The sequence below is a fragment of the Rhinatrema bivittatum genome, chromosome 1, assembly GCF_901001135.1.
Source record: "Rhinatrema bivittatum chromosome 1, aRhiBiv1.1, whole genome shotgun sequence".
NCBI classification, from domain to species: domain Eukaryota; kingdom Metazoa; phylum Chordata; class Amphibia; order Gymnophiona; family Rhinatrematidae; genus Rhinatrema; species Rhinatrema bivittatum.
In genome coordinates, this window is record NC_042615.1 from 20,803,208 (window position 1) to 20,825,051 (window position 21,844).

The following is a 21,844-nucleotide window of genomic DNA, read 5'->3' on the forward strand; positions in this document are numbered from 1 at the left end:
TGACTCTGCCTTGATAACCTTTGGGTTTCCAGGTTGATAAAGGAATCCTGTTTTTACAGGGAATTGCACTTGCAGCATCTCTGCTTTCTGTCCCCTGGTGGATGTCTTCCCCAGGAGGTTGGCAACAGTTTCAGCTGTTCCTGTCATCCTGTGAAGCCTACCCTCAGGGAGGAGGGATAAACTCTTTGCTGCAATCAGCAGTGAGTTGTTAAAATAGAGCCTAGCAGCTTTTTCTTATCCCAGCAGCCCCGGGGTCTGCCTCATTGTCTTTTTCGCTTCTCTTGACTTCCGGTCAGAACGTTGGGGGGGGGGAGCTAGGGCATTCATAGTATATCTTAGTACAGAGGTTCTCAACCAGTGTCGCAATACACCAGTGTGTCATCACACTTCCTGGTCCCTGGGCAGAATGTGGCTGAAGAGCTGGAGTCAACGGCACCAACATGGTCTCTTCTCGCCCCCCATGGCCCGGAAGAGGAAATGGTGAGCAGTGGCCTCTTATGTGCGAAGAAGAGACCATGCTAGTGTGGGCAGCATCGACCTGAAGACTAGCAGTGCGGCTTAGAGCAAAAGAGGAGCAACGTCAGCCCGCGCAGCCCTCCTTTCTTGAGGCCGCGAGGGCTGGAGGAGAAGGAGGCTGCTGCTGCTGCTAGTTCAGGGGGGGGGGGGGGAGAGAGAATGAGTGAGCAAGCATATGTGTTTGAGATCCTGTGTGTATGTGTGAGACAGCATGTATGTATGTATGTAAGTGAATGATTGAGATTCTATATGTGTAAGTGTGTGATTGAAAACCTGTTTGTGTGAAAGAGTATGTGTTTGTGATTGAGCCTGTGTATGATTGAGATCCTTTGAGTGAGAGAGAGCATGAATGTAAGTGTATGATTGAGAACCTGTATGTGAGAGAGATCGTGTATGTATGATAGAGCATGTGCCTGTATGTGATTGAGAGCCAGTGTGAGTGAGATAGCGAGCATGTGTGTAAGTTTGTGAATGAGTCTGTGTGAGAGTCTGTATGTAAGTGTGTGATTGAAAGCCTGTGTGTGAAAAGACAGATGGCATTTGTGTAAATGTGTGATTAAGAGCCTATATTACTGAGAGAGAAAAAGCATGTGTATTTGTGCGTGATTGAGAGTGAGGGATTGGTGTGACAGAGAAGAGAAAATTGCAAGCATCCCTCCTCCTGTTAATTCAAAACAATCTCAGGGCCCCTGGATATCAAATGTTCCCAGGTATGCAGAATAAAGCATTTTTTATCCTTGTTTTCCATTATTGAGTTTCTCTGCTATTTTGAAATATTTTATTGGTATCTAGAAATTTTGAGTTTTTAATTATTCGATATTCCATTCATCAGCTGTTTTGAAATATTTTTATTATGGTTTTATTGCTGTTGATTTTATATTTCTTGATTTATTTTATGAGGACTGGTCATTTTTTCCCTTTGTTACACTGCATGCAGTCTCTCTGGCTTGTTGCGGTTTCCAGTTCAGATTTTGTCTGCATGTTTCTAGTTATGCTTTATGGTCTCTTTATTCTTTGTTAGGTGAGGGTCTGCACATGTGACTGAGGTGAGGTATTCTGCTAGCATGTAGTTTCTGTGTAGGGCTCTATAGCTGCCTGGCTTGTTCCGTTTTCCTAATGGGAGGTGGTGTATTGGTGTCTTAAGGCCTGGTGTAATATTTTCAGTGTTACCTTTTGTTAGGTAAAGTGGTTATTGTTTGCGAGCTGAAAATTGGTGCTGTTTTGGTATGGGATGTTTACTATTTATGCAATTTCTGTTCAGAGTACTTATCTTTCCCTTGTGTCATTCTTAATAAACATAATACTGGGCCTTTATTTTTTCACATGTGATCGTGGTCTATCAGGTGTGTCACGATAGGAAAAAGGTTGAGAACCACTGTCTTGGTGTGTACCTGCAGGGTTCACACCTTGACCTGTCCTTGACCTATCGCCAAGTTCTGGACAGTTCTGCCTTTAGCTTTTCATACTTCACTGGGTTGACCAAAGTGCCTTCCTGCTTACCAGAGCTATCCTGTGAACTGGATGGATAGGCCTGCCCCTGACCAAGGGTGAGAGTAGGTGAGCTTCAGTCATAGCTTAACTCCATACTTGGGAATTTTTGGGCTAGCAATCCCGTTGAGGGATTGCTTTTCATCCTCTCACACCCTTAATGTCTGTCCTGGATGGTCAGATCTGTGTGGTATGTTGGCAAGTAAAGTCAGACACAGACTTAGCCATTATTGCCACTTCTCCCACGTGTTGCTTGGGTTTTTCTGCCCATTGTGTCTTATTGGCCAACCACTGGGTAAGCTTCTGCAAAGCATTCTGTCCTTCAGATATTAGTAGCCCGCAGTTTTTCTGGAGGGCTTTCTGACCCCAGTGGGATACTTCAGGTGTCTTGTGACACTGAAGGAAACTATGCTGTTTTTTTCCAAGAGTTCTCCTCTTGGTTGATTCTGTAGGTCTTTTCCAGTATCCAGAAGGAATAAGATCTACCTTGGGTTCCAGTATTTGATCAAAACCCTGGCTGTAATAGTCTCGTGATTCAAAGTATGCTTCTCGCTGAACTTGGCATCATGCCCCTGTGACACATCAGGGTATTTGGGTCTGTCTGTTCTATGGTTTTCTTTTGTAGAATCCAACTTTTCCCACCTAGACCCGTTTTTGGGAAAAAGGGGATGCTTTCAGCATGGTGGGGTTCCCCTCTTTGTCCTGCTCGGGCAGCCTTTAGCTAGGGATTCACCCATATGTGAGGGCTACCATCCTGCTTGTCCTCTGAGAAAGCAGTTACTTACCTGTAACAGATGTTCTCCGAGGACAGCAGGAAATTAGTCCTCATGAAACCCACCCACCTCCCCTGGGAGTTGGTTTCTCAATTTATTAGCTATATCATGGACTGAGAGAGACTCTACCTAGGGAGCAGGGTGATAACTACAGCTACACATCCTCAATAGGGCATGTTTGCAAGCTCTAGAATTCTTTGAGATCTGGGTTCCATCTGATAATGTCACCCATGTGTGAGGACTAACGTCCTGCTGTCCTCTGAGAACACCTGTTACAGGTAAGCATCTCTGCTTTCACCTTTCAAAATTTTCCCAAAGTGGACCATAACCAAATTGTCAGTAAAGTCATTCAAAAAACAAATATACCTGTTCTATAATTCATAATTTTAAAACTAACATCATTAAAATCTAAACAAAGCATGTCACAGGAAATTACAGATCCTTCAAAATTTAAAAATACTACTTCAAAACTTAATTCATATATTCACTGTAAGTGCTAAGACTCTTATCTGCTGTTTCTGATATTGTCAGAAAGCACCTTTACCTGTATAAAGGAATTCTGGATTAAAGGACATTATAGCTCAAGTATTTTCATTTGTTTCAATGAATTCACTTTGAAGTTTATTAATATCCTTACTACAGATTTGGTTGTAGTAGATCATTAGCGATGATCTAGTAGATCATTTCATTTCTTCATGGTGCTTGTAACTGGGGGTGGAATATTGGATTAAACTGAAGGCAGTGTTACGTAACTCGCTGAGGGGATTTCAGAATGAATTGATTTGTTGTATATGTTTTTCTTTAAACATCTATTGCTATGCAGTACTTTTTTTTTTTTTTTTAGTATCCCATCCCTCCTATCTTTGTACTTACTATTTTACTGCAGTGTTCAGTGAAAAATTGCCGGACGGCCTTCCATGTGACCTGTGCTTTCGATCGGGGCTTGGAAATGAAGACAATTTTGACTGAAAGCGATGAGGTTAAGTTCAAATCCTATTGTCCAAAGCACAGCTCCTGTAATAAACCAGAGGAGGATCTCCTCAGTGAGTGTGCCAGTGAAAGTGGGTCACCAGAATCTGTCCTGCATGCTCGTAAGGACTCCTTTGCAGACATTGATCAGAATCAGCAGGAAGCCCAGAGGGTCAGCTTACGCAAGCAGAAATTACAGCAGCTGGAAGACGAATTCTATTCCTTTGTAGATGTTTCTGAAGTGAGCCAGGCTCTCTGTCTGTCTGAGGAAATGGTGGAGTTTCTGTTCCAGTACTGGAAGCTGAAGAGAAAAGCCAACTTCAACAAGCCCTTAATCACTCCAAAGAAGGATGAGGAGGACAATCTAGCAAAGCGGGAGCAAGATGTGCTGATACGGAGGCTGCAGCTGTTCACTCATCTTCGTCAGGACTTGGAGAGGGTAAGCTTCTTGGATGGGGTGATGAGATGGGAGGATGGCTTTTGTTACAGAAATATGCTGAAAAAACAAGATTCCGTTTTACACACTCAAAACATATTGAAAATCTGTGGATTTACATGCTTGTGGACCATATTTGAAAAAATTGTGGAAGAATCACAGGTAAATTAACAAAGCTCCTGATGGTTGATTTATACATGATTTTCTGGTATTTTTCAGTGCAAGTGCTAAGACATGACCCATAGACACATCTGGGTTTGGGTTAATGGTTATAATTCATAATAGTAAGGGATATTTAGGTTGTCATTGAGCCTAAAATCCTATCCTCTGCATTGGCGCATAGTATTCATGTGCAGGTTTTTGCCGCATTTTAGTTCTCTGAAAATTTCCATCCCGCATCTTCTAATTCCTTTCTTTTTGTTTTATTAGCATTATTAGATGACTACGGTAATTCATTTAAATCATGTTTTTCCATTTCATCCTGGCCAGGACAGGTATTTTAAGCACGTGTTTATGGCCTTATTTTTAATGGTTTTATTATACTATTTTGTTTTGTAGTTTATTGCTCTTGTCTGTTTTAAGTGTTTTATGTATATTTTGTGATTAGCTCCAAACAATTGATTGGACGTAGCAGAATATAAGAACTGTAAATTCTCACTTGCAACCAATGTAATTCCTGCAGTATTGTTTTGCTAATACTTACTATTTCATTGGCAGATATTTGTTTGTGCTGGAACCAAAACAAGATTTATAAAAACAATGTGCTAAGCCAACCAGTGAGGCATAGATTTTGAAACTAGCATGCACTGCATAAATAGTGTTGGGGCCCTGTCACTGGTTTCTAATCACCATGAAGCTGATATTCAGTGCTACTTATCAGATAAGTAGCGACTTTCTTAGTATTTGGGCAGGTGAGTCCCAACGAGTGGGTTATACACCTCTGCCAGTAGTTGGAGACGGAGCAAAAGCTGACATATCTATATAGTCCCCCCTGACATCATCCCGCCAGTATTCTGTTTCCTGAAGATGGTGGACATGGATTTTCCTTCGGGGATTGCCTGTGAGTAACAAAAGAAAAGTTTAAAAGGAGATATCGGAAAGACGAGATGTCGATGTAGTACCTCCTTCAGTAGCGTGCCTTCAGGCCATTAGCCTTGATTGGCGTGGACCTAAATTCCAATTAACAGTTATAGGCTGAGAGAGGCTCGGTGATGAAGGCTTTAGCCCTCTTCTCCCATAGCTGAGACCTGTTCCAGCTTTCAGCCAGGGAGGGCTGAGCTCAGGTAAAAGGTTATTTTTACTTTAAAAAAAAAAAAAAAGACAGCAAAAGGAAAGACCGCAGGAGAAGGGCCTATTCCTTGGTATTCGGCTGAACCGGTGCAGGCTTGGCGGGTTGAGCAGCCGTTTGGCTAGGCCCTGCTCCCAGGCTTCTCCAATTTTAGCGTGGGGTAGTTTTGCTCTTTGTGCTGCAGTCTGTCGCTTGCGTGTCTGTGTGGGCGTCTGTTCTTATCTATGTTCAGTTTGGGTGTTCTTCTTTCTGGGATGCACATCTTGTGCCTCTAGATTGGGCGTTGGTACTGGGCATCCAGTTTGGGTGTCCAGTTGGATGAGTGGCCTTTGAGCATGGGCTTGGACGCGCTTATATGCATGATTAAGCTATGCACGAGCCTTCATCAGTCTGCATGCTTACAGCACGGCACCTGCGTCTATCTATCTGTGCTGCATGCCACATCAGAGCCATTCAGCCGGAGCTTTCTTTAAGCCTGTGTCAGTGCTGCTCGGGGAGATTTGCCTCCACTTGATTTTGCTGGCAATGGTCCATCTCCTCGATCTGAGGGAAGTGGGACCGAGGGGGAGACAGGGGAGTTACCTCCCTTGATTGATCCACAGGTCAAGTCCTCAGGGGCCGCTGGCTCACAGGACATCAGGTTTGGGCCTATGGGGCTTAGAATGGAGCCATCTTCCTTTTCCTAAGTAGAATTCTTCCAGGGATTGCAGACATTTCTACAGGGCTGGTCTTCTGAAGCAGCAGTACATATTAAGGTAGCTCCAAGGGCTCCTCAGCCTATCTCCACGGGCAAGCACAGTGCAGTGTTAACAGAGCTCCAAATGCAAGTGGATCAGGATGATACCGTTGATGATGGTGAGGAAGAGGACATTCCCCCAGATTTGGAGCTACATACAACTTTTTGCCTTTTCTTTCAGAGAGATGAATTGCAGGGTTTGATATCTCAGACCCTGAAGACCCTCGGAGTGGCTGGACCTGACTCCTTGGGGATACAGAAAAAGGATCCTATTGTGATCACCCTGCACAAGGCTTCTTGTTTCTTTCCCCTCTTGGATGCAATCCAAGAGTTGCTTGATTTGGAATGGAGTGTGCCGGACTCATCTTTTAAAGAGGGATGCGTCTTGGCGGGTTTATACCCCTTGGATCCGCAGGCTGGAGAGCAATTGTGTTTCCCTAGGGTCAATACTTTAGGGTTTTCTGCACAAAATTTACCCCCATCCTGATACAGGGAGGTGTGGCACTGAGGGATGCTCAGGATAGGAGGATTGAGGCTATCCTGAAGCAAGCTTTTGAGGCAGTGACAATGAACTTGCAAATTGCTTCTTGTTGTACCTTGATGGCTCGGGCTACCTTGTGCCTTTGTCAAAATCTGGTGGCGCTGGGTCCGATCTTGGACCTATGATAGAACCAGGGGCCGCCTTCTTGGCTGATGTTGGTTCTGACTTGGTACGCCCAGCCGCCAGAGAAGCTGCACAACTTGTCCACAGATACTATTTCAAAGTCCAACCTTATTAAGCTGCCCTTCAAAGGCTCGCTTTTGTTTGGCAGTGAATTTGAAAAAATAGCAAGTAAATGGGGAGGGACTCTGGTCCCTTGTTTGCCAGAGGACAAGAAAACCATTACCCAACCTTTTTGGGCAACTAGCCACTCTTGAGACTACTGTGTTTTCTGCCTTATAGGGGAGGTTCTTCCCAGAGTTCCCGACCTTTCTGCAGGTCTCAATACTTTAGCTTCCGAGGTCCTCGAAAGGATGCGGGCTCCAGAAGTGGAGCTCCTCTGTCTTCCCAATGAAGTTTTGCGGGCTCACCTGATGGTGCAGGAGATAGGTGATCGTCTATCCAGGTTTTATCACAGGTGGGTCCATATTACTTTGGATTAGTTGGTTCTCGAAGCGGTTCAGAACAGGTATACTCTTGAATTTTTTCACATTCTTCTAGATGCCTTCATGGTCTTTCCATGCAACTCTCAGAAGAGGGTAGAAATGGAAGCAACATTACAATGGCTGTTGAATCTAAAAGCGATGATTCCTGTTCCTGAATTGCAGCGAAATATGGACCGATATACCATTTATTTTGCCGTGCCCAAGAAGGAAAGGTAGTTTCAGCCGATACTAAATTTCAAGGACATCAGCCGTCCTCTACGAGTCATGCATTTCAGGATGGAAACGGTGGCTCTGCCATGATGGCTGTCCAAGCAGGGGAGTACCTCGTGTCTCTGGATCCGATGGAGACGTATCTGCATATTCCCATCCGGCAGGAACATTAGTGGTTCTTCTGATTTGCTATCCTGGATCATCATTACCAGTTTCAGGCCTTGCTTTCAGACTAGCCACAGCACCTAGGACCTTTTCCAAGATCATGGTGGTGGTAGCTTCAGCCCTTCGCAAGGAGGCCATTCTAGTTCACCCCTATCTGGATGACTGGTTGATTCGAGCCAAGACATTGGAAGAGTCTTCATGCTTCCTGCAGGGTGGTTTCCTTGTTACAAAAACTAGGTTGGGTGTGAATCTGGCCAAGAGCAATTTGCAGCAATTTCAGACCCTGGAGTATCTTGGGGTTCAATGTGATACAAGGCAGGGCAGAGTGTTTCTGCTGGAATCTCTGATCCACACGTTGATGCTGTAAACTTGATCCCTGCACACAAGACCACACCGTTCATCCAACGGTGTGGTCTTGTGTGCAGGTCCTGAGGTTGATGGCTGCCACATTAGAAATAGTTCCCTGAGTAAAGGCACATATGCGCCCTTTTCAGCACACCTTGCTCTCCCAATGGAGTCCGCAGTCGTAGAACTATGCTATGAGGCTGCTCCTTCCATTAAGAGGTGAGATCCCAGTTGGACTGGTGGTTACACATGGACCATCTCAGGAAGGGAATTTCCCTCACACTGGGTTGGTTGATACTCACAACAGGTGTGAGCCTCTGGGACTGGGGGGCTCACTATCAGGAGTTGGTGGTGCAATGGCACTGCAATGCATCAGAGCAGCAGTGGAACATCAACAGACTGGAGGCATGAGCATTTCAGTTGGCGTGGTTGCGGTTCGCTGAGCCGCTAGAGGCTCAAGCGGTCCAGATAACGTCTGATAATGAGACAACGGTGGCTTATATCAATCAGGGTTGAATCAAGAGTCAAAGGTGTCAGAGGAAATAGATGCACTCATGGTGTGGGTGGAGCAGCATCTCTTAAGCATATCTGCCTCTCTCATTGCAGAAAGGACAATATCAGAACCAATTTCCTCAGCAGGAGAAACTTGGACCCAAGAGAATGAGAGCTGGTGGATGAGGGCTTTTTGCTCCTAGTAAACTGCTGGGGCCCACCGGATCTAGACCTGTTAGCAAACTTCAACAACACAAAGGTTCCACATTTCTTCAGTTGCAGGCAGGACTCAAAAGTGATGGGTATTGACGCTGCTGTTCAGGAGTGGCCATGCAGCACCCTTCTGTGTTTCCACCCTGATAGGCAGGCTGATCCAGAAGATTGCAAGTCAAGCCAACACTGTCCTTTTAGTGGCTCCAGATTGGGCTTGAAGGCCAAGGTATGTCGATCTCCAGAAACTTCTGGTGGGCAATTCCCTCAAGCAACCATCTCAGATGGATCTATTATGTCAAGAGCCCATTCTGCACAAGGATCTGGGTCGATTCTGTCTCATGGTTGGCCATTGAAAGGGCTCTGTTGTTGAAGCAGGGTTTTTTGCCTGCGTGGTTCCACTCTTCTTTGGGCCCTGAAATTTTCTGCTTCTCTACCCAATGTTAAAGTTTGGAGGGTCTTTGAGGGTTGGTGGTGTTCTGAGCAAGGTACTCAACTGTTTAATGTGGATATCCTGTTGATTTTGGAATTTTTGCAAGATGGCTTGCTTAAGGGTTTGGCCCTTATCACCTTGAAGGTTCAAGTTGCAGCCCTGGCTTGTTATAAAGAAGACTCAGTGGAGGGCCTTTGCCTTCCCATCCGGATGTGTCCTTTCTTCTGCAGGGAGTTAAGCATCTTTGCTCGCTGTGCGGCTTCCGGTGCCTCTATGGAACCTTAACTTGGTCCTTGACTTTTTTGCAAGTCAGTCCTGTTGACCATTGCATTACTCTTTCCTTGTGGCTGCTTACCTTGAAGACATTTTTCTGGTAGCAATCTGTTCGCCATTTCAGGTCTCTGAGCTGTAGGCTCTTTCCTACTGTGAGCCTTTTCTCCATATGACTCTGGGTGCGATTCAACTTGACTGTGCTCTCCTTTTTGCCCAAAGTGGTTTCGGACTTTGATTTGATTTGAATCAGTCCTTTTCTCTACCTGCCTTGGGACAGGGACAGAGATTAAGTTGCGTACTGCCTTTAGCATTTGTTGGACGTCAAGCATAGTTTTCTGCAGTACTTGGACATGACAGACTTTTCGGAATTCTGATCACCTGTTTGTGCTCCATGATGGAGGTAAGCAGGGAGCACCAGCAACGTGGGTAACGACTGCCCATTGGGTTAAGGAAGTCATTATGGCAGTCTGTGTGGCTGCTGAACTTGTTACCAAAACAGATTAGACTGCATTCCACAAGGGCTCAGGTGGTATCATGGGCGGAACTTTGTTGTCACCTGCTGAAATTTGCCGAGTGGCGCAATGGTCATCTTTGCACATCTTCTCTAAGCATTACTGCTTGGATGTAAGGGCTAGGAAGGCACCATGTTTGTGTGGGCGCCCTTTTCGAGATTAGCTTTGGTACATCCCACTAGTTGGGATTGACCTGACTGAATGCTAAGGAAGGAGAAATTACTACTTAACCTGATAATTTCCTTTCTCACAGGACAAGCAGGATGGTTGTCCTCACAAATGGGTGACATCGAGGATGGAGCCCAACCACGGAAAACTTCTGTCAAAGTTTCTGGAACTTTGACTGGCCCCTACTGGGCATGCCCAGCATGGCACCAACCCTGCAGCCAGCAGGGGTCCCCCTTCAGTCTTCTTTTTTCCGCGCAGCAGTAGCCACACGGTTAAGGAGCTCTTACCACATTCCTGACAGGAATTTCTTCTTGAACTTCTTTGAAGTAATATTCACCCCACAGGGGTCCCCCCTCTATCTAAATTTAGCCTGCAGTACTTCGGTAAGTCGTTTTTTTTTGCCGTTTTTTGCCGGTTACCGTTGAGTTCGGCCCTTACGGCCTGCTGGCCGTCGACCGTCCCGCGGCTAAATTTTTGGTCAATGGCCATGGCGTCGGGGTTCCGTCGGTGCCCAGATTGTACGCGCACCATGTCTATCACAGACCCTCATAGAGTCTGTGTATTATGTTTAGGGAGTGAGCATGATGTCCTGACTTGCACCAAATGTGCTCTTATGACACCAAAAGGTCGCAAAGCCAGAATGGAGAAGATGGGACTCCTATTCCATGCTCACACTACGACGCCGTCCATCGCATCGACGTACTCGGAACCGGCAAAGTCGAAGTCCTTCCATCGTCGGCAACCTCCCGATAACCGTCTGCCATTGACGTCTCCACGGCCATCGACTCCCATCCCTTCCCCCGAGGATCGTGGGGATCGGAGGGAAAAGCATTGTCATCAACATCGCAAGTCTCAGACCGTCGAAGAATCGAAGTCATCGACCTCGGTACCGTCCGAGCCTCCACCGAAGAAGTCTCGATCAGACGCTGCACTGTCCACTTCTGTTTCTGAGACATTGAGGCAACCCTCACCCCATCGGGGTTTGGGAGCTGCGATTCCACCGGTGACGGTGGTCCCTCTGGCTCAGCCTCAGCCTCCCTCTTTCCCGGAGCCGGGTATTGTTACCCCAGGTCTCCGGGAAGAACTGGACCGGCTGGTCCAGGAGGCCATCGACAAAGCGATGCAACGGTTCCAGACTCCTTCGGCACCGACTCCGCCACCGAGAGTGGAACCAGTCACCGACCCGATTCCAGCAGCGCTTGCACTGCTGCTCGCCCGGATGGAAGCGCTCATGACCGCCCTTCCACCGGTGATACCCGGGTCACCGACAGCACCGGTGCGCTCCCCGATGCCAAATTTATCGGGTGCAGAAACACCGTATCGAATTCCTTCTTCGGGAGTGGTTCCATCGATGCCGTGTCGTCCATCGCCACCAATACATTCCTCCGGGGCGATACGCACATCGGCTCCATCGATGCCTTCGATGCTGGCACCGATGCCTCCAAGGGTATTTTCGATGCCCCCGGTGATTCCTTCGGGTTTCTCCGAGCCTCAACCGGGACCTTCAGGTATCCAACCCCCTCGTGGTCCTACAGGTCAGCAACCTGACCCTTATGACACCTGGGGTGATGATACTTCTACAGATACCGATGATTTACCTTCACCACCCTCTCCTGCTGAAAGCAGAAAGCGTTCTCCCCCCGAGGACCTCTCTTTCACTAACTTTGTGAAGGAAATGTCAGAATTAGTCCCTTTTCAGCTTCAATCTGAGCAAGATGACAGACACCAAATGATGGAGTTACTCCAATTTTTGGATGCCCCAAAAGTCATCACTTCCGTTCCAATTCATCAGGTTTTTCTGGACCTTCTAAAAAAGAATTGGGAAACTCCTGGATCTGTTGCCCCAGTAAACAAAAAAGCTGACTCTACTTACCTTGTACAGTCAGCACCTGGTTTTCAAAAACCTCAGCTAGACCACCACTCTGTCGTGGTAGAGTCAGCTCAAAAGAAAGCTAAAAGAATAAAGCCATACTCATCCATACCTCCTACTAAGAACAAGTTCTTAGATAGTATAGGCAGAAAAGTATACCAAGGGGCCATGCTCATTTCCAGGATAGCTTCTTACCAGCTGCATATGACCCAATACAATAGGGTCATTTTTAAGCAGCTACAAGAATTTTCAGATACCTTACCAGAACAATTCCAACAACACCTTCAAACCCTCGTACTTAAAGGATTTGAAGCTGGAAAGCATGAGATAAGAACATCCTATGACATCTTCGATGCTTCCACTAGACTGTCTGCTACAGCCATCTCAGCAAGACACTGGGCTTGGCTTAAGTCTTCTGACCTTCGCCCGGAGGTTCAGGACAGGCTCACCGACCTGCCCTGTTTAGGGGATAATTTGTTGAGCAAATTCACCAAATAGTTGCTGAATTAAAGGATCATCATGAGACCCTTAAACAGTTCTCATCGATTCCTTCTGACTTCCCTTCTAAACAACAATTTAAGAGGGAACCTAAAAAGTCATTCTTCCGTCCACAGAAGTATTATCCCCCACACACTAAGTCTAGGTCAACAAGGCCGTATCAAAAGCCTCAGCCTCGCCAACCTCGAAAGCAAAAGCCCACAACAGCTCCGCAACTAGGCCCTGCGTCGGGGTTTTGACTTTCACTTAGAGAGCAGATGCCTAATCCCTCTGCCAAACATACCAGTAGGAGGTCGACTATGCCACTTTACAGAAAAGTGGCATCACATCACCACAGATCAATGGGTGCTAGCGATAATTGCACAGGGTTACCATCTCAACTTCCTAACTCTTCCTGCGGACTCTCCATCTCTGCAAGCGTGGAGACTTACCGACCACTCTGTTCTTCTAGAGCAGGAAGTTTCCCTTCTCCTCCAGTCCAACGCTATAGAACACGTTCCTCTCTCGCAACAAGGACTAGGGTTCTATTCCAGGTACTTTCTGATCCCAAAAAAGTCAGGAGGACTTCGACCAATCCTGGACCTACGGGCCCTCAACAAGTACCTTCACAGAGAGAAGTTCAAGATGGTAACCCTGGGCTTGCTTCTCCCTCTGCTACAAAGAGAGGACTGGCTCTGTTCTCTAGACCTCAAAGACGCTTATACCCACATTGTGATAACTCAGTCTCATCGCAAATACCTCCGATTTCTAGTAGGCCAAAACCACTATCAATACAGAGTGCTCCCATTTGGTCTAGCATCCGCACTGTGAGTTTTCACCAAATGTCTCGTAGTGGTTGCAGCGTTCCTCAGGAAGGAAGGCGTCCATGTCTACCCCTACTTGGATGATTGGTTGATCAGGGCCACAACCCAGCAAATCGCTCGGTCTTCCCTGACCCTGACAACTCAAACTCTAATTTCTCTAGGATTTCTTGTCAACTACGAGAAATCCTACTTACTCCCATCTCAAACCTTATCCTTCATTGGAGCAGACTTGGACACCTTACAGGCAAAAGCCTTCCTTCCTCATCAACGGGTTCAAACCCTTGTGTCCCTAGCTCGCCAGTTGCAGTCTCAACCCACAGCTACAGCTTGCCAATTCTTCATTCTGCTGGGACACATGGCCTCCTCAGTTTATGTGACTCCAATGGCCCGTCTGGCCATGAGAGTCATGCAATGGACTCTGAAATCACAATGGATCCAAGCCACTCAGCCTCTGTCGACCATTGTCCACGTCACCGACGCGCTCCGTCTGTCTCTTGCCTGGTGGAAAAATCAATCCAACCTCCTACAGGGCTTGCCCTTTCACCCACCAGATCCTCAAATAACTCTCACCACCGATGCTTCCAACGTTGGCTGGGGAGCCCATGTAAACAGTCTACAAACTCAAGGAATCTGGTCTCCAGAGGAAGCCAAACACCAGATAAATTTCCTGGAGCTTCGAGCAATCCGATATGCTCTCAGAGCCTTTCAAGATTGCCTATCAAATCACATAATCTTGATTCAGACAAACAACCAGTTGGCCATGTGGTACATCAACAAGCAGGGAGGCACAGGCTCCTTCCTTCTCTGTCAGGAAACTGCGCAGGTTTGGGCAGAAGCCCTCTCCCGTTCCATGTACCTCAGGGCCACCTACTTGCCGGGGTAGAAAATATCTTGGCAGACCGGCTAAGCCGTGTCTTCCAACCGCACGAGTGGTCACTCAATCCCTTGTTAGCGACCTCTCTTTTCCAGAAATGGGGTTATCCCCACATAGACCTCTTTGCGTCCCCTCAGAACCACAAAGTGGCCAATTACTGCTCTCTCATTCGGACTCAGCACTCTCGGCCCAGGGATGCATTCTCCCTCCCGTGGACAACCGGTCTGCTTTATGCATTCCCTCCACTTCCTCTTCTGTCGAAGACTCTTGTGAAGCTACGTCAGGACAAGGGAACCATGATCCTGATAGCACCTCACTGGCCACGCCAAGTGTGGTTTCCCATACTCCAGGATCTCTCCATCCGCAGACACATTCCCTTGGGAAAGGACCCGCATCTGATCACTCAAAACGACGGATGCCTCCTCCATCCCAATCTCCAAGCCTTGTCCCTGACGGCATGGATGTTGAAAGGTTAGTCCTTCAACCACTTAACCTTTCGGATTCAGCTTCTCGTGTCCTCATCGCTTCACGAAAGCCTTCCACAAGAAAATCTTATTCCTATAAATGGAAAAGGTACACATCATGGTGCACTTCTCAGTCCCTTGATCCCCTTTCCTGTCCAATTCCTACATTTTTGGACTATCTTTGGCATTTGTCAGAATCAGGTCTAAAGACCTCTTCCATTAGAATGCATGTCGGTGCGGTAGCCGCCTTCCATAAAGGTATCGGGGGTGTCCCTATCTCAGTACAACCCCTTGTCACACGCTTTCTTAAAGGCTTGCTCCATTTGAAGCCACCTTTACGTCCTCCGGCCCCATCTTGGTACCTTAATCTGGTTCTTGGTCGCCTTATGAAACCACCCTTCGAACCTCTTCACTCCTGTGACCTTAAATATCTCACATGGAAAGTGACTTTCCTTTTGGCTATCACTTCAGCTCGCAGGGTTAGTGAGTTACAGGCCCTAGTTACCTATCCGCCTTACACTAAACTCCTGCAGGACCGGGCGGTACTCCGCACTCACCCTAAATTCTTACCTAAGGTAGTTTCGGAGTTTCATATTAATCAATCCATCATACTACCTATTTTCTTTCCCAGGCCCCACTCCAACTCCGGGGAACAGACTCTGCATACCCTTGACTGTAAACGAGCTCTAGCTTTCTATCTAGACCATACAGTTGCCCACAGGAAGAGCACTCAATTATTCGTCTCTTTCCATCCTAACAAGTTAGGGCAACCTGTGGGTAAGCAGGCTCTTTCCTCCTGGTTGGCGGACTGCATCTCTTTCTGCTATCAGCAAGCTGGCATTCCTTTTCAAGACCGTGTTAAAGCACACTCTGTGAGGGCCATGGCGACTTCAGTAGCACACCTTTGATCGGTGCCGCTTCCTGACATCTGCAGGGCTGCTACCTGGAGTTCTCTCCATACATTTGTAGCCCACTACTGTTTGGACAAAGCTGGAAGACAGGATTTCAACTTCGGCCAATCTGTCTTGCGTAACCTTTTTCCAACATGACGTACCAACACCCTTCCGCCTACCCGGTGGGGTACGGATGTCCTCTACCAAACTTCACCCCAGTTGTTGTGCCTGTTGCACGCCGTTGGGTACTTTTGGTGCACGTTCGGACATCCTCAGCTCGGTACTCACCCATTTGTGAGGACAACCATCCTGCTTGTCCTGTGAGAAAGCAAATGTTGCTTACCTGATGTAACAGGTGTTCTCACAGGACAGCAGGATGTTAGTCCTCACGAAACCCGCCTGCCACCCCGCGGTGTTGGGTTCGTTTTTCTTATTTTATTTTTCGGCACTACCTGTTGCTTTGAAACAAGACTGAAGGGGGACCCCTGCTGGCTGCAGGGTTGGTGCCGTGCTGGGCATGCCCTGTAGGGGCCAGTCAAAGTTCCAGAAACTTTGACAGAGGTTTTCCATGGTTGGGCTCCATCCTCGATGTCGCCCATTTGTGAGGACTAACATCCTGCTGTCCTGTGAGAACACCTGTTACATCAGGTAAGCAACATTTGCTTTCCTTTAGTAAGGGCAGGTAAATCGCAGACACATCCTCAGCTGCTGATGTTTGAATTGTGGTTAGCCTTTTTTTGGATGAGCTATGCAGAGTATGTTTCCTGCTCATCGTTGAAAACTGGTACGTGTTAGAAATGTTTCTTCTTTTGGCTGAGCTCAGTGATCCTGTTAGTTGAGAAACATAGATGGTTGGCTGTTGATGATAATGTTCAAGTATAATCAGTTTTGTACACAGTTTGATTTTTCCACAGAACACTGGCGGGCTGATGTCAGGGTGGGACTATGTAGCAGTGATGTCAGCTTTTGCTCTATCTCCATTTGCTGGTAGAGGTACATAACCCACTCGTTGTGATTGACCTTCCCTTACTAAAGGAAAGGAAATTCTACTAGGACAAGCAGGATGGTAGTCCTCACATGTGGGTGACATCATCAGATGGAGCCTGGCACGGAAAACTTCTGTCAAGGTTTCTAGAAAACTTTCATGCCATTATCCACACGTCCATGTGGGGTCTCTTCATTCGTTTCTTTTCTGTGGAGCTACCATCTCGTGGTGGTGGAGCTTGTGCTTTTTTGCAGGAAACGTTCCACAAAGTGTGTATTCGCTTTTTATTTTTCCTGTGCTGGGTCTTTCTCTCGTTCCCCGGTTTTTTTTTATCAGTCGGTAAGTTGTTCTCTTCCTCTCCTTCAGTGTCCACCAGTCTTCGTGTCCTTGCGGTCTTCTGTGCGCCTCATGGTGACCTCAGGCTTATGTCAGTGCCCACGCACTATGTCCTTAACAGATCCACATGAAGTGTGCATCCTTTGCCAGGGGGGCATCGCACAATGTTTGGGGCTGCAAGTTGTCTGCTCAGATGATCCCAAAGGACCACCATGCCCAGCCGGACAAGATGGAGAAGGTTTTTGGATCAGGGAAGTCCGATCCTTCCACTCTGGAATCAATGCTGTCGATGCCCAAGAACCGGAGAAGAACCACTCGTACCTGTCCCTTTGGTGTCTCTTCCCCCGAGGCCTTCAGTTGAGGAGGGCATCGGAGATCAGCCAGTGTCTAAGTCCTGAACCTCTGGGTTGTCATCCTCTGTGCTGGGGAAAAAATCGGGCTGAGCACTATGGGAGATCTCGGAAGAACCGCCACCGGTCTCCATCCTCGCGCAGTGCGGGGCTTGGATTGGCCACGTGCTTGCCGCCTTGCCCCTGAAGTGGCCCCGGTGAGAGGAGACCTCGTCCTTCCTCTAATCCAGTGGCCCAAGGCCATCCACACCGATTCCGGTGTCGAGTGAAAACCCTCCTAAGCGACCCAAATAGGAGCTGACCTCCTCTCCCTTCTCCCTTCTCCCCCTTCCTCCTTCCTCTCTCCTCTCTCCCCCTCCCCCTTTTATCGAATGGCGGAGCATGCTTTGCATGACAGGGAGCTGGAGTTCTTACCACTGCTGGTGCTGGGAATTTTGCCGATGGTAGTGCTGTGGTGCCTGGATTCGCTCGGTGCCCTCCTCAGTGTCTTCCTGACCCAGTTGTTGCTTGTTTGCACTCCATGATCCCTCAGTGACCCATCAGGCACCGAAGCGTAGGGCGTCTGAGCTAGTCCCCGTAGGTGATTCCTCAGGAAACTGTGGCCAATTGTTGTCCTCTGTGCCATTATGACCCTGCGTGCCCCAGCCTGTGCTGCCTGGGCTGGTGCCTGGACTCTTGGGCTCCTTGTTGCCCAGGGATCCCTCGGTGCCTCAGTCCCGGGATGTGCCTAACGCTTCCCGACCTTCCTTCCTGGGTGATCTTGGTGAGCCTTAGGGCCCTTATGACTCTTGGGGAGAGACAGTACCTCCTATGGCTTGTTGGATTCCGATGGTCTTCCTTCAGATCAGTCTCAGGAGCGGCGTCTATCTCCGTGGGAGGGACCTAACCTTCACGGGGTTCACCCGCGCTATGGCTGAGGCCATACCCTTCCAGTTTATGATGGAAGAGGATGCTTGCCATAAAATGCTGGAGATCCTCAAGTTCATGGATGGTCCTGTAGGAGGTGATAGCTGTCCCTATTCATGAGATCTTTCATAAGCTGCTTCTTAGGCTATGGGAACACCATCTCTTCATTTTCCTAATGAACCGGAAAGCTGATGGGGTGTATGTAGTGCAGGAGGCTGCGAGTTTTGAGAAGCGTCAGCTTCCCCACCAGTCAGTGGTGGTGGAGTCTGCTCTCAAGAAGGCGAAGAGGTCGAAAACTCATGCCTCTGCTCCCCCTGGCAAAGAGCACAGCAGGGCGTGGGATGCTATGGGTAGGAGGGTGTTTTAAGGCTTCATATTGTTAAGTCCGTATCACCTCCTACCTTTTGTACATGGCCCAGTACACCCGTAACCTCTGGAATCAGGTCGAGGATGTTATAGATGGCCTAGCTCAGCAGCTCCAGGAGGCTCTTATATCCATTGTTCAGCTGAGCCTTGAGTGCAGGAAGCATGAAGTGCAGGCTATCTATGATGTCTTTGAAACAGCAGGCTAGATTGCAGCTGCCGGTGTTTCTGTGCGGCGTATCACTTGGCTCTGTGCCTTGGACCTTTGTCCTGAAAGACTGGCTGATTTACTTTGCACTGGGGATTAACCTTTTCGGTGACAAGGTGAAGGATGTGATCGCACAGCAGAAGGATCAGCCAAGACCCTCCAGCATCTGTCGGCCGGCGTCTCTGCTTCTCCATCCTCTTCCAAGAGGTCTTTGAGACCGGGGCCGAGGAGGCCTTTCTATAGGATGAGGAAATACTATCCTCCTGCTCCTTGCTCCCGCCCGCAGCAGGCCAGCTCTAGGGGCAGGTCCCGGCAGCAGCTGGGCCCCAAGACTCAGCCACCGCCCCCCGACTAGCCACAAGGGAGTACAAGCCTAGGGGTTTTAGCCAAGGCTGGAGGGCCCATCAGTCGGGGGGGGGAAGGCCATCTCCTTTTTTTGCGGATTGGTGGCCATCCGTGATGCATAGAACCAGTCCGTGATGGGTTCTATGCATCATCCGTTAAGGTACAGGCTGAACCTTGTGGAGGTTCCACTGGATTCACCCCTTTATCCACTTTGGGATCCCACCTCACATCCAGAGGTGCTGCTAGTGGAGTTCTCCGCCCTTTTAATGGCCAAGGCTGTGGAGCCAGTTCCTTGGGACCAGCAGGGTCGGGAGTTTTACTGCCGTTATTTCTTAATTCCAAAGAGACCAGGAGGCCTCTGTCCCATCCTCAGTCTGCGAGCCTTGAACAGATTTAGAACATAAGAAATTGCCATGCTGGGTCAGACCAAGGGGCCATCAAGCCCAGTATCCTGTTTCCAACAGTGGCCAATCCAGGCCATAAGAATCTGACAAGTACCCTAAATCTAAGTCTGCTCCAGGGGCGGATTGACCTATCGGGGGATCGGGCTTCCCCCGGTGGGCCGGTCTAGCTGGTCACGTGGTATCGACCGCATGGCTAATCGTCTCTTGCAGCCTGCACTCAGCGCAGTGACCTCATCAATTCAAGGTAGGTGGCGAATTGGCGATTGCAGCCTCGCAGGCCCATTGAAGTAATAAAAATCGTGGCCGACGGAGGCCGAAGAAAAGAAGATGGGCCGGCCCGGCGCCTCCCAGACAGCCCCCGCGTGAGACCAAGCCCGTGAGGGCCAAATAAATGAAGATAGGCGCCGCCCAGCCAGCCCCTGCTGAAGACCAAGCGGCGGGGGGCCGAAGAAATAAAAATTGTGGCCGGCGGAGGCCGAAGAAAAGAAGATGGGCCGGCCCGGTGCCTCCCAGACAGCCTTCGCGGGAGACCAAGCCCGCGAGGGCCAAAAAAATGAAGATAGGCGCCGCCCAGCTAGCCCCCGCTGAAGATCAAGTGGCGGGGGCCGAAGAAATAAAAATTGTGGCCGGCGGAGGCTGAAGAAAAGAAGATGGGCCGGCCCGGTGCCTCCCAGACAGCCTTCGTGGGAGACCAAGCCCGCGAGGGCCAAAAAAATGAAGATAGGCGCCGCCCAGCCAGCCCCCGCTGAAGACCAAGCGGCGGGGGCCGAAGAAATAAAAATCGTGGCCGGCGGAGGCCGAAGAAAAGAAGATGGGCCGGCCCGGCGCCTCCCAGACAGCCCCCGCGTGAGACCAAGCCCGTGAGGGTCAAATAAATGAAGATAGGCGCCGCCCAGCCAGCCCCCGCTGAAGACCAAGTGGCGGGGGGCCGAAGAAATAAAAATCGTGGCCGGCGGAGGCCGAAGAAAAGAAGATGGCCCGGCCCGGCGCCTCCCAGACAGCCTTCGCGGGAGTCCAAGCCCGCGAGGGCCAAAAAAATGAAGATAGGCGCCGCCCAGCCAGCCCCCGCTGAAGACCAAGCGGCGGGAGCCGAAGAAATAAAAATCGTGGCTGGCGGAGGCCGAAGAAAAGAAGATGGGCCGGCCCGGCGCCTCCCAGACAGCCTTCGCGGGAGTCCAAGCCCGCGAGGGCCAAAAAAATTAAGATAGGCGCCGCCCAGCCAGCCCCCGCTGGAGACCAAGCGGCGGGGGCGAAGAAATAAAAATCGTAGCCGGTGGCAGCGAAAAAATGAAGATGGGCGGCAGCAGTGGCAGCGAAAAAATTAAGATGGGCGGCAGCGAAAAAATGAACACTGGTGCTGCTAACCCCCACCGGAGACCAGCTATTCAGCTGGGGGTTCGATCGGCAGAGTGCTTCTGTGTGTGTGTGTGTGTGTGTGTGTGTGTGAAAGGAATGGTGCTTCTGTGTGTGTGTGTGTGTGAGAGAAAGGAATGGTGCTTCTGTGTGAGAAAGGAATGGTGCATCTGTATGTGTGGTGTATATGTGAGTCAGGTAGGGTGCTTGTGTGAGTCAATGTGTGTGTGCGAGAGAGAGATGGAACATGTTTTTGGCTGGCTTGTGGCTGTGAGAGATCTTGTGTGTAAGTGAAATAGAGCATGTGTGTGATTGAGAACTTGTGTGTAAGTAAGAGGAGCAAGAGCATTGTGTGATTGAGATAGACTGGCCAGAGAGGTGAGGTGTGTATGTGTGAGACTGATCAGGGAGATGACTGGTGGTATGTGTGTGCTTGTGTGTGAGAGAGAGATACTGGTTGGGGAGATGATTGGTGTGTGAGAGACAGAAACTGGCCTTGAGGGTGTGACTGGTGTGTGTGTGTGTGTCAGAGAGAGAGAGAAGAGACTGGTTGTGGTCCCTAAGGAAGAGGACCATGAGGACAGCTTCAGCAGCTACTGCTGCTTCTGGTGTGGCCTGCAAGGGAAAGAAGTAGGAGAACTGCTGGAGACGGTAAGTAAAGGTGGCTTTTTAAGTTCATTTTTCTTGACTGACTACCATTTTAATTATTGGGTAGTATGTGATGTGTCTGCTGTTTGAAATATTTTATTGGTGTTTGGTAAAGGTTTCAAAATTTGCTCGAGTCTTTAATTATTGGATATTCTATTCATCAGCTGTTTTGAAATTATTTTATTAGTATGATTTTATAATTATGATTCATGATTTATATATCTTGATTTTATTGATTGTTTTATGAGGAATGGTGACATTTTTGTTTTTCCATTGTTGCACTGTATAGAGTCTGGCATGATACTTTTTACAGTTTAGTTTTTGTCTGCAAATTTCTATTTATACTTTATGTGGCTTTATTCTGTATTTGGTGAGAGTTTGTGT

General features: G+C 48.5%; 1 protein-coding gene across 5 annotated transcripts in view; it reads left to right on the forward strand.

The window, feature by feature from the left end:
* Positions 1 to 21,844, forward strand: part of JADE1 (jade family PHD finger 1) — a 545,699-nt gene that overhangs the window by 360,764 nt on the left and 163,091 nt on the right. For 4 of the 5 annotated variants that reach the window (XR_003854973.1, XM_029592138.1, XM_029592223.1 and 1 more), the window contains one exon: positions 3,664 to 4,185. The exons of the other annotated variant lie outside the window; for it this stretch is intronic. Coding sequence is in view for 3 of the 4 variants with exons in the window: in XM_029592138.1 (XP_029447998.1) it covers positions 3,664 to 4,185 (522 nt within the window). In the remaining variant the exon portion in view is untranslated. The remainder of the gene's footprint in view (positions 1 to 3,663; positions 4,186 to 21,844) is intronic. 5 annotated transcript variants of the gene reach the window in all.